Source organism: Melanostigma gelatinosum (genome assembly GCF_949748355.1).
Source record: "Melanostigma gelatinosum genome assembly, chromosome: 17".
NCBI classification, from domain to species: Eukaryota; Metazoa; Chordata; class Actinopteri; order Perciformes; family Zoarcidae; genus Melanostigma; species Melanostigma gelatinosum.
Window position 1 is genome coordinate 18816830 of NC_136650.1, and position 13101 is coordinate 18829930.

A 13101-nucleotide genomic window follows, 5' to 3' on the forward strand; every position below is an offset into this window, starting at 1 on the left:
CTTCTCCGTTCCCATCTTCTGATTCCTCTCCAGAGAGCTTGACCAGCGATCCCCACGCAGAGAGCAGATCTCCAACTCTGAAACTAAATATTGTAATGTCAGTGTGAAAGCAGGAGTATCAGGTATCCATTGAACTGAAACATAAAAGTGCACCATGGCCTTCATAGAAGTACATAATCAAGCATGTTTGGTTTGACACTGTTGTGATTACCATCCATCTATATGTGTGACATCTTCTGTCCAACAAACATGTTTGGACATGTTTTTTCAGTGCGCAACATGTTTCCAAGATCTCCTCTGCTGAGTTGTTGTTGGTTTAATTTTTGGAGAAGACGTGTTTCCAGCAGTCAACAAGCTGCATCTTATTAGCTGCCTTTTTGATAGCCCAGTAATTAAGTAAACCAGCAGTTTTAGGCCTTACCTACCTTCTTACAGCACACCATTATTACTTCATAGAAGGTCTCCAGAATTGTGACAAGACGCTACTCTCTGTCTTTTGTTCACTGTAACGGAGAAAGCTTCACAATATCAGATATTGGAAAAAGGGCTGTGGGTGCTATGGATCACAGGAGGTGTCATCTCCACTGTCATTGTCATTGATTGTCACTGTCAGAGCGGTTCAGCACACCCGCGGTAAATGAAAGCCACCGTTATGGGTTTTTTCTTCATATAATAGCCTTATGTGCCATGTTCAGGCCAGTCATGTCTCTGGATTAATGGAACAAGGAGCATTATCTGACTAATCCTCCTAGATGCTACTCCATTTTGGCATAAATGCTCACTTTCACTGCCCTATGGCTTTTTGCCGGGAAGCGTTTCTGTCAGCAGCAAAGTGGTCTGGTGTTTGTCACAGAGAAGCACTCAGCATACGGTACGGACCAGAATAAAAGGCAAGCTGCCTCGTTCTCTTAAACAGTTTTATGGAGCTCAAAACACGGACAGACAGGTCGAGAGCTGTCACATTAACCACTGTTCCCAAAGCACCTGCTGTACTTCTTTCTACTTTATCATCGACTGCTGCTGCAATACTCATTTGTTTATATAAACTTTGAAGATCAGCTTGGTCAGAAATGGCGGTTTGTGCAAGTTGTGTTTGTAGTGAGTTTTGTATTACCAGGTGTATGTGCTCTAAATGTGTCTCTCTGTGTGTTAATAACTTTTGGTCCAAGTAAAATAATGGATTATATTTTACAAAACTGTTCTCGTGTTTTTTAAAGCTGCTGAGATTGACTTTTTTGGGAAACTATACTTTTCGGGAGATAGTACATTGCAGTCAACAAAGTTTAACTGACATTGCTCTCCTTAATTCAGTTTGATGCACCTCAGTTCACCTACATGAATCACAATGAGGACTGTTTGCATGGTATTGATTAATATACCTGTATGTCTCCTTAACACGCCCTCTTTAAATCGCCCAGTCTGCTCTGATTGGCCATTTGAGGCTGGCTCCAAAACTGAGTCAATCCCCACAGACCCCCATGTTAAAATACCCAACTGTACAGCAGAAATAAACATGTTTACAGCCTTAAAAACACGTCCGGTCTCTATAGATCATATCAATTGTAAGGGGGGAATTTTTCAATATAGCTCACTCGTTACATGGATGCTCTCACTGGTCGCTCTCCGCCAGTCGTTTCCTCTGCTGCGTCACACGGGCCTCCTCAGCTCCACCGACAATCCACCTCTTTGCCCTGTTTTGGATATGCCCGGAGGCTTCCAAGATGGCGACGGTGGGAGCCACCCACTGTGAGCTTGGAGCATACTTCCACATGTATCTATAATACGTGCCGTGTGCATCTCCTCGTGGATTCAGCGCTTTAATAATAACAATCTAATGATCGTCAATTGTGACTACAGTGACCACTATTTCAGCAAATGTCACATGGTCTCACTCTGGTGGGTCAGTCAACTCACAACAAAGTCCCTAATGTCACCGATCACCTGTGTCTTTCTCTATTCCTGTTTGGTTTCTCCCAGACTGAGAGGCACAGCCCTCTGTTGGGTGTGCGCTCTCGTCCCTCTCTGGACGGTGGCAAGATGAGGGCGTCTGTCCGAATGACCCGATACCTGGAGTCCTGGGGCGCGGCCAAACCCTTCGCCAACCTCCACCATCGAGAGAGCATGACCACAGACAATGGCAAGATCAACACAACTGTAAGTGCAGCGCTCTCTGTCTCTCAAGAGCACACACACACACAGAAGCAGATATCAGTCATTCAAAGGTCTGATTCCTGTTTCAGGACGTTCCAATGGGGCAGTACCACTTCCAGAGACGAGAAAGGTGAGCTTGGACTCACTCTGTCGTCATAACATTTCCCCACATATATACGTGAACACGTTTTAATTACTCTTGTCTCCATGTTTGAACCTGTCCTCCCCTTCGTTCGATCCCAGGTCCAAATCTCAAAGGAGGAGGTTTGAGGAGGAACTCAATGAGCGAATGATTCGCACCATCGACGGCATCAACTCGCAGAAGTAAGCATCACGTCTGCTGCATCACTCTTGAGCAATCACAGACGCTTCAGATAAAGATCCTCCCAGTGCTAAGTAGTAGCAGCATCAAGTCAGCGTGTACACTCAGGTGAAGCATCTTCAGGAGTTCTCTGATTGTGGTACTGTTGGTAATATACTGAACAGGCTGGTCTCAACTAGCATAGTAGTTTCCTGTGAAGACCGAAGTCTATTTTGACAAGACTGTGTTACTGAAATTGGCACGTGTTGCTGGCTTCCATTGGAAAATGCAGAAAAGAAAAAGATAGTAACCGTTGTATAAGGATATGGTGATACTGAAACACCTCTTGTTGAACTCACTTGACCAAATAAAAAACCTCAGTCAATCAAAGAAATAACATAATGTTGTTCAAAGTGAAAGTGTCTCAGCTGCTGTTTGCCTAAAACCCATTTTTTTAAATATTAGTTTGAGGGTGAGGGTCTGAAGATGATTATCTTGGTTTGTCAGCATCACTTGTTGCTGAGGAGATCAGTGTCGAGGCCCCAGAAGTGACCCACGCTGTATTTACCTTTGCAAGGCTGCTCATAAAAACACACCATTATAACTAAAAGAACTGTGATTTGGAATGGTGCCAAGAAGGAGGGAGCTGGCAAAGATCCCTTAATAGCAAAGCTACAAAAATAAAAGATGAGATAGAACTTTATTAATCCAGAATGGAATTCTTATGCCAAAATTCGGTCAAGATTACAGCAGAAGATTGAGAAAAAAAACAATGGAATACAAAGATAAACATATATGAACAAAAGAGTACAAATATAAAGAGTATGAGAAGTAATACTGACACCTCTGCCGACTAGAAACTACAATTGAAATTAAACTGCATGATATTATTCTGAGAGTAATATTGTCAATGACATTGAAAAGTAATAAAAAGTTATATTGCACATGAAAATTATGTAAACTTAACCGTGTGAAAAGTGGGTTGTTACCGAAAAATAAAACCTCCCACTGGGAGCATTTGAAGAAGGTGTATGAAGCCAGAACTTGTCCATCCAGAGGCAGCTCCTTGGTTCATGAACCCAGCCTCCGTTTGCTGTATTTAGCTGGCCTCTGAATCCGCCCACTCCGAGTGGAAACAGAGTGAAACAAGTTGACAACTCTGTCTGGTATCAGGCAAGTATTTCAACAGACTCTGCCTGCTTGTATCTTTTTTAAAGATTTAGTCATTAAAAGTTGAAGTGTAGGAACTATAGTGAACTGAATATCTGCTGCTTTTCCATAACGCTATGTATTTATAGTTTTATCTCCCAGGGCATGTGCAATATTTTCACATATATTTTCGACTGCGTCTCAGCTGTACCACTGTACTGTCTCGTTGGCTGTGTGATATTTTCAGCTGATTGCAGCAGCGCTATTGCCCAAGCAAAATTTCCCTTTGGGTACAAATCAGTGATACTTTATTGTCATTATGCAACACGGGGAGGCACAAGGAATGCAGCTGTAACCCATTTGCAGCACAAGGAAAAACAAGACAGAAAACAAAATAGGTTAAAAAAAAAAACTGTCTATTTTTTTGAATTTGCATCAAGAAGAAATGTAAACATCAGCAACAAAAACAGTTCTCTGGGCGGATAAAATGACCGGCGTCTTCGTCATCAGCTGTCCATCGACTTTGACTACGTTTGAGCACCAAGCAAAAGTATATCTTATCAACAGCTTATCAACAAAATGAGTTTGTAAAAGTTATTTCAAACGATTGTTATTTCTTTCTTAATTCATTTTACCGAGTGCGCAGTGTCTCTCATGTTATTTACCCCAAAATAATTGCAATAGTTATATTACCATATATGTTGTATTCACGGAACAAAAAAATGCTTTCTGGTTTAATTCACTAAAAAGAGTGAATTGTAGCTGATTTAAAATTGAAATAACGTAAGAAATACTCAATTCATACCGTAGTATTTGGCTCATTACAGTGCCATGAAGCATATTGTCAGCTACCACATAACAACCCGGAGCCTGGTCCCCATACTGTCTGAATCGGTCTGTTTCCATTGTCTCTCCAGACAGTGGCTGAAGTCTGAGGACATCCAGAGGATCTCATTGTTCTTTCACAACAAAGCTCTGGAGAAAGAGGTATGCGAATGCATACAAAACACCTGCCAGCATTGTTCACTGGGGGGAAAAATCTATGGAATTGTGTGGTTGTCAAGAAGTCATTATGGAGAGTGAACAACCATATAGGACACAGATTGTCCACTATATAATCTATACTACAACTTCAAATTCCTATTCTCGTATTATATTTATCGCTTTTACTTCATTCCACATGTAAATCTGCGATGTTTTTATATTGTGCATGCTCCTGTTGATTCTAGCTTTGCTTTAGCATGATTTACTGCTGTTATTTTACACTTCCTGTACAACGTTGTACCCAATTACATATTTGTTTGCCGTCTCTCAACAGTACAGATCCACAACATTACCAGCCTTCAAGTATTACGTCACCTGCGCCTGCCTCATATTCAGCTGTATATTCATAGTGCAGGTCCTCGTCTTGCCCAAGTAAGTCTGCACCCCTTCACGGGATTTTACACAGCACAGTCCCCGTGGCGTCAGCAAACTCCAGCTGTGGCAGCGGGGGAGGGGGGGGGGGGGGAGTAATTGTCTCATCAACAGGGGACCTCGCTGAAATGAAAGGAGGCAGGGGAGCAAGAGGCAGAATGTTTAAAAAACCGATCGAGATGAAAGGGCACCGTGTCTGGTCGTGATTTTAGACGAGGGAATCAAAGTGTGACATCTCTTTAAGGGTGAGGAGAGAAAGTCACGGTCATGCTATTTTACAGTCTCTGGGAGCCAAAGGTGTAATTCAGCATCTGAGAGGCTATTGATTGTCTAATTCATCTCTCTGTGTGTCGCAGCATCGCTCCGCACATGTGGACGTGGCATCGGTCTGTTTTATGGCAGGGGCCCTTAAATCAGCCGCGCCGTGTTCCTCCGTAGAAAATGTGATGTAGAATACATTAGAGCCTTCAATACATTCATAGCGCTGGATGGTACTGCAGAGGGCCAAGAGGGTTTCGGATAATGTGTGTGTGTGTGTGTGTGTGTGTGTGTGTGTGTGTGTGTGTGTGTGTGTGTGTGTGTGTGTGTGTGTGTGTGTGTGTGTGTGTGTGTGTGTGTGTGTGTGTGTGTGTGTGTGTGTGTGTTGCAGAACTGCTGTGCTGGGGATCTCCTTTGGCCTGGCATTCCTGCTGTTGGCTTTGATCCTTCTCCTCTGCTTTGCTGATCACATTCTGGTGGGTTTGCATGTATTCATCTTGCAACACTTACACATACACTTGAGACCATGAATTTAAATGAATGAATGTGCTGGTAACACTTTATATAAAAAGGTCACATGTCTATATTTTATGGTAAGCACATTCATAAGACATCAGGCTTCATAAAACTGTTTGTAAATGTTTATTATCATGTATGACAACTTTATAACAAGGTGTATAAACTATTATAAGTGGTGGACATAATTAAGTTCAGCATGAATGCTTTATGCCTTTGCTGGCTATATGCTCAGTGTGTACAGGATTGCAGCTGTTGGCACCACTGGTCGAGTGGATTGCCGATCGTGACATTCGGTCATGATGGTCTGGTATCCTGGTCAAGCGAGCCATCGTTTGCAAAAACCCATTCAAACCAGCTGCAACTTGGATTTTGATGCTTGTCTATTCGTGGTGTTACGGTATCGGTGCATGGAGCTGCCAGAAAGGAAGAAAGACCAAATAATAAAAACATCTCAAATGTATGACATTTGATCGACAAACTAGAAACAGCATCTATTGCACATTTTAACAAAACACTGTGAACGAGAGTCAACGCACCACATTTCTACTCCAAGAACCAAGAACTCCAAGAAATAAAGTTGTAACTGAGTCTTCTAAAACACAACACAACTCAATGATGACATGCTCTCTATAAAGTACGAGCTATCTTTCAGTGTTTTGCTGACCAGACGTTTCCAACAGCATTAAGCTGTTGGAGCACTGCAGCTGCAGCCATTCTATGCGAGGTTTACATGAGCCGATCTGCTCTCTATTCTCCTTCATACAATAGTTCATCCATCAAGTCACTGCTGTTGTTTGTTATCCAGCTCAAGTGGAGGGATGGTTGTTATTAAGCTGCTGCAGCAGCTTCCTGTCACAAGTGTTTTATGGACAATCAATAAGTCCCGTAAGAGCCTATTTTCCTCTCTTTCTTCTCAAGAGAGTATTATCACCCAGTAAGTTGGTCACTTCTAATTAATTGATTTCCACCCAACCACTATCTGTATATTCATTTGAGTCACATGAGAGACCACACAGTCCAAAGAGGAAAGAATAAGAGGTGTCACTTTGATTTGTATAGAGTTGTGCGTTGGGTCCATCCACCGCCTCGCCCTCTTTCTTCCCGCTCTCATCCTTCCCTTTGATTCCTTGTAACCTCAGCAGGGAAGGAAAGGGTCCTTCTGCTCTCTACCCTGGTTCCCCACGTCCTCCCGCATCATCGTCACCAATAATCCCTGGCTGCGATTGGTCCTCACCATGACGACCACTGCTCTCATACTCGTGATGGCCGTCTTCAACATGGTGAGAAGGTTAAGACGTTGTGGATGCCGTCGGTCCATTGCTGTTGTGTTGGGTGATTGTGGAACAGCCGGGGTCACTGCACGGTTAAATTCAATGCTCGTTTGTAGTTACGACACCAAATATAACACTTTCGATGGCGTCCATACTTACATAACACAGTACAATTCATTTCCACAGCTCAACCTGTGAAGGTTGAAAGGATAAAATGACGTATATGACACCTTATACTAGGTAGAGACTTCATTTATAGGAAGTGTTACTGCACTCCGCTACATGCAGCTCTGATTATCTCTGCACACAATCAAAACATAATCAAACAGTTTTTAGGCTTTAAAATGCAAACGTAACGTAGATCAGTTCTGCTGCTGTGCCAGTTCAGTGATCCACCCTTTTTGTTTTGTTTGTTAGTTCTTCGTGGAGGACCCTGGAGGATCCATTGCGGACGTCCTGACAACTACTCCCCCGGTGAATCTAACCAATGACAGCCTGCTGGACTACCTGGAAGAAAACACAGCAGAAAACAAGTTTTACCTTCCAGTAAGTTCTATAGGGAGATGTCATGTTTTATTTATTTTATACTTGTTGTACTGTTTTATCAGGGTTTAAATTGAACCCTAATTTGTGTTGCTTTGGTTGGGGCTCACTGTTGTTTTATTGCCTTTGTTTTGTCTGTCAAAGCCCTTTTGTTTTTAAAGGCGCTATATAAATGAGTTATTGTTATCATTATTATTATGTAATAACATGTGTTGGTTGACTCACCACTGTTAGAGCAGCATATTTACTGAACGCACACAAACAATTCTTACATAGACATCAGTGTTATCGGTTGCTTCACCTCTGCAGAAAACGTTCTGGTCACCACCTCTCTCTCTCTCTCTCTCTCTCGCTCTCTCTCTCTCTCTCTCTCATTCTCTCCCTCCCCCCCTCCCCAGTACTTCATCTACTGCTGTATACTGGGACTGGTGTCGTGCTCAGTGTTCCTGAGGATCAACTATGAGCTGAAGATGGTGGTTATGCTGGTTGCGGTCGTGATCTACAACATCATCATCCTCCAAACACACGCCTCTCTGCTGGATGGATTTAGCAAAGCGCTGTACACCACCGAATCACTCGATAGGTACCTGCAAGCTGTACACACACACACACACACACACACACACACACACACACACACACACACACACACACACACACACACACACACACACACACAAACACACTCCTGTCTAATCTTGGTAACAATGAAACATTTTTTAGGCCCACCTAAAGCGGGGTAGGCAGTATATTTTTGGCATCATCAAACAAAAATTCCATAACAATGAGAAGGGCGTTCCTATCGGCTGTTTTACAAATGCAGATGTGCGTTCACGTCTCTTCAGACGTTGATTCAGCATTATATATCCTGCAGGATATATGGAAGTTTCCAGTCTAGCATTGGTAAAAACTGCCTTCATGGAGCTGAATTGATACATTTGACTGACAGCTGGAGTCTCACTGCTGAAGAAATCGCATTATGCAAAAAGGTTTTCAGAGCAGCAAGAAAGATGGGGAAGAAATACTTTTCCAACTCGATTTTGTTTCTCTTTCTCACCTTGGCTTTACCAACATGAAGAGTGTTCTGCTGTTGCCAAAGCACTGGGGCATATAAATAGACTTGTTAGGCAGTGTTAAATAAAAAGCAAAGACCAGGACAGCCTAATAAATCAATTTAGTGTCGTGACGAGCATCAATTTACACTTACGGAAGACTAGCTGGCATTGCATTATGCTGTCTCACTAAGTTCATCCTCTAATGTACACCAGTAAATGCAGATACATCATTCTATTCTCTCCCTCTCTCTCTCTGTGCAGACCTGGAGTTCTGAAGGATCTGAAGACGATGGGCTCTGTGTCGCTTTTCATCTTCTTCATCACCCTACTGGTACTAGCCAGGCAGGTCAGTATTCTTCTTAAAGTGGCAATCCTTGAGATGTTCGTCCTTTTCACTGGTTGTAACAGCAAACGCGGTTTAATACTACAGGTCCCAGAATACTGGGGGGCAGCAAAATGAACTATTGTCTTTTTAATAAAGAGGTTTAACAATAATTGTCCCTTTTCACCATTCTGTGAGCAACGTGATCTGATTTAAAGCTGCAAACAGCAACAGTGAACGCAGTTCGTTACCTCACTCTGCAGCCTGCAGCTCTTCATCTCACGGCTCCATTACTACCTGCAATTCTTCAAAATGAGCCGCAGAAAATGGCGGTTGTCTTGTTATGTGGATGCATTTTGGTGAATGATAGCGGTCAGTGTCAAGCTCAAACTCATTGCATTTCCTGTCCGGTACTTCAGGTTGGCCATCTGTGTGTCGTAGAGTTTGTCGATTGTATTAAACTCAAAACAAATTGTATCTTCATGCTCTCCTCCCCACGGCCGGGGTCGGCCGGGGTCGGCACTCTGCAGCTGTGGGAGGGAGACGCCCCAAACACCATTGCCCACTAAGTTCCGACTTAGCGAACATGTGACTGATCAGCCGTTTCCCCTGTTGCCGTCTTCTCGGATACTTTCATAATGTGCTGACATGAAAGAACAACAAAAACTTGATCCAATTGACACAAATTCCTGAAGACTCCTCTCCATTTCTACGTACATGGGTTGAAAGCCAAGGCAACTTGTTTTGTTTCCGGTTCGCAACTTTCTACTGTTTCTACTCAGTTTGCAGGCGGATTACTACGAACTACGCTGTAGCCCAATGGATTCGCTTCAAACCAGTCGATGCAAATGCCCTTATTTTCATTTCTTTTCAGGTAAAAAGTCTGCTTAAAATTCACTTGACAATTAAATGGAATTTGGCTTTTGTTGCCTTTCATAGAACACGAGGTATTACAAGAGAGGACGGGCCGGGGCTAGTTGGTTAGCATTAGTAGATATCTACAGTCCAGATATCTACTGCAGTTGTATCTGTCTTATTAGGCCAACCACCGCTGTCACAGCATGTTATTAATAAACATTTCTGCATGAGGAGAAACTTTCTACCAGAGGAATCTAAATGATCTTCACTGCAAGTGGACCTGGGTTGAAGGATTTGGCTCAAAATGCTCAAAAAGACCAAAATACTTGTTCTGATGGATATTTTCGTGGCGTTGGAGCAGCCGGCCTCCTGCCTCCATCTCCTCTGTGTCCACCGTCCTCGCTTCATGTAAGAGCTAAACTCAGCTGACACAGATTTGGTGAGCAGGTTTTTTTTTGGGGGGGGGTTACCATCCATCATCTCTGACCCCAAAACTGATTTTCTGGGCAGAAAGACTCTCCCCAGAGCTTCTGTACCCAAAACTGGGGCTCCCCTGAGTCCAAACAGTTCCATGTGTTGTTCCCGTTCTGGGTCACAGTCAGCAGAAGGGAGGGAGAGTATTCATTTTACAACACAACTTTGCTTTGGTAAACTCTCTGCTGCTGTTATCTTATTCCGGGCTGCGCTCTTATCAAGGTCTTTCAGGGTTAATTGGTTTTGTCCTTCCTAATGCTGTTTGGGTATAAATTAGTTCAATAAAATGCCTTATCAATGACCCTCTAAATAATTCTGGAAACAGGTCAGAAAGTGTCAGAATTGGCGTCATCCGCTGCCCTCGACGCAGAAGTGCGTAAATTGGTTCCTGGATATGAGGGCACAAGGCCTGGCTGCATCCATTCAAAGTGCTTTTGTCCTGCTAGTAACAAATTAGCCTTGCAAAAATGTTTCATCGTCAACCCTAATGAGCTCATTTTCTAGCAGTTTAGTCAGAGGGAGGAGAAAGCAGGTCAGGAGAACAGATGCATCTGTAATTCATCCCTCAAAAACAGATGCGCGATGGAGCAAAGCTCATTTACAGGCTTGTTAGCTGGTTTCTAAACGGCCTACTTTCTCAAGCCCGGGAGGTATACTGACGTGTTCAAACTGTACAAACATACACAAATGGTCCTACCCGATCTGTATTTGTATTTCAGCCTCAGGCTATCGACGCTATAGCACAAGACCTCGGCACAGAGCAGCCCGAGCCTCCATGCGTTGGAGCCTTCTAAATTGGCACCACTTTCATCTCAAGGGAGAAGTATTCAGCGCACACACGCATCATCCAGACTGCTAACTACATACATGGAATATATCTGACAGAGTGAGAGGGGCTCCCACACACATCCATACACAAACTAGCCTGGAGCTTTCAGATATATATACCGTCATAATGACGGTGTGTTCGGGAGACCCCATCTGACAAACGCACACTCCTCGGATGCTTTGATCTCGACAGATAGAAAACTCCCTCAAGCATGAATCAGCCAAACATTAAAAAAAGAAGTGGTGGCTACCTTTTATGCAAAACAGTCCTTTCAGTTTCTCAGTGTTTCACCGTCATCTTTATCGAGACATAAATTTCCCATGAATACCAAGCAAGCACTTTGGTTTCAGTTGGTTAGGTTTTCCTTGAAATCGCATATATTTTGCATTTCGTGGGAAATTATCAGAGCATAATTCAGGCAGTTTATCTTTAGAAAACGCTCTCGTATCACTTCTGTTGCTGGAGGAGAACCGCACCTCCAGTCCAAAATAAACATCAGTTCAAGATAACAGCTTTTCAGTTTCTGTTCTCCGTCTTGGTTTCTTCTGTGGCTTTGGAGCAGAGTGCTGGGTGTGAATGACACAGGTGTCTCTTTACTCTGTGTCCTCCTGTAACAGAATGAATATTACTGTAGGTTGGACTTCCTGTGGAGGGACAAGTTCAAGAGGGAGTGTGAGGAGATCGAAACCATGGAGAACCTCAACCGGGTTCTGCTGGAGAACGTTTTGCCTGCCCACGTCGCCGAACACTTCCTGGGACGCAACTGGAAAAATGAGGTGAATTCACAAAAACAGGAGACAGCTGTTGTACTCATCATTCATGTTTTATTTCTGTCTTTAAGTTAAAGGAACAGTTTGTTTTGGGAAAAGATGGGAATCTAAAAAAATGTCGCTGTAGCCTGTTGCACACTTGCCAATCCTACCGGTCACAATCCTCCCATATCTCTCAATTTATGACACATTTTCACACCTTTTTTTCCGCTTACGACTCTGAAAATTGAAAGAAAAACTGAATGAAAACTGATGAATGATTCACGCCAGAGATTCATGACAAATGGGTGAATTATTCTGTATTCTTTCCTGCAGAACTGAAAGTAAATTAAGATCAATGTTAAATAAAAAGTATTTCACATTAAAATGCTATTGCAGTGTACTCATTATTTTGTTATTTTTTTTAATCATTTAAAAGGCATCAGAATGCAGTAAACAAAGTCTCTGAACCCTTTTTCTGAAGTCTCAAAGTCATCAACTATGTCCAGAAGCCGGTTAGCTGAGCACAAGGACTGAAATAGGGGGAAACGGAAGAGAACACATCTACATTATCAGTGTGTGCTATTGATTCACGTGTTTTGTTCTCTCAACTCCTACATGTTGTACGCATTATTTACTTTGGCAGTATAATTTAATAAACATATTTTCTTGAGGTTTTCTTTGTTTCACTCTTCATGCTCTGCTGCTGTTGCATTCTGTCCCTGCGTTAATGCTGTGATTGATGTAGCCTTCCTGCCTAACGCACTTAAATTCCTATATTTCTCCTTAACTCGCGCCAGTGCTGTACATTGTTGCTGTACTCGGTACTCTCTTTTACTCTGTTCTTACTTCTGCCTTTCCTGTGATTCATGCTGTTTTGCTGCTAGCGGTGACCCAGTGTCTCCCGAGATGATTCAAGTTTAATTTTATTCTTCTTTCTGTGGTTGGGACTCATTGAAACCACACACTGTTCACTTTTAACTTTCATACACCGGTGCTCGATCGATACAACACATCTAGCTGTTATCTTCTTCTCGCTCGTCATCAGGACCTTTATCATCAGTCATACGAGTCGGTGTGCATGATGTTCGCCTCCATCCCAGACTTCAAAGAGTTTTACACCGAGTCTGATGTCAATAAGGAAGGACTGGAGTGCCTCCGTCTTCTCAACGAGATCATAGCAGACTTTGATGAGGTAAACTCTTC

General features: G+C 42.9%; 1 protein-coding gene across 3 annotated transcripts in view; it reads left to right on the forward strand.

The window, feature by feature from the left end:
* The window catches only part of LOC306791773 (adenylate cyclase type 2-like), a gene marked incomplete at its 5' end in the record, with an annotated part of 41837 nt that overhangs the window by 25872 nt on the left and 2864 nt on the right, over positions 1 to 13101 (forward strand). Inside the window, 12 exons of one of the 3 annotated variants that reach the window (XM_079288645.1) lie at positions 1978 to 2154; positions 2241 to 2281; positions 2395 to 2475; positions 4519 to 4588; positions 4920 to 5017; positions 5667 to 5763; positions 6934 to 7074; positions 7483 to 7611; positions 8007 to 8191; positions 8925 to 9009; positions 11764 to 11922; positions 12944 to 13090. In XM_079288645.1, coding sequence (XP_079144771.1) covers positions 1978 to 2154; positions 2241 to 2281; positions 2395 to 2475; positions 4519 to 4588; positions 4920 to 5017; positions 5667 to 5763; positions 6934 to 7074; positions 7483 to 7611; positions 8007 to 8191; positions 8925 to 9009; positions 11764 to 11922; positions 12944 to 13090 — 1410 coding nt within the window. The remainder of the gene's footprint in view (positions 1 to 1977; positions 2155 to 2240; positions 2282 to 2394; positions 2476 to 4518; positions 4589 to 4919; positions 5018 to 5666; positions 5764 to 6933; positions 7075 to 7482; positions 7612 to 8006; positions 8192 to 8924; positions 9010 to 11763; positions 11923 to 12943; positions 13091 to 13101) is intronic. The other 2 variants (XM_079288644.1, XM_079288646.1) reach the window with 2 other exon arrangements.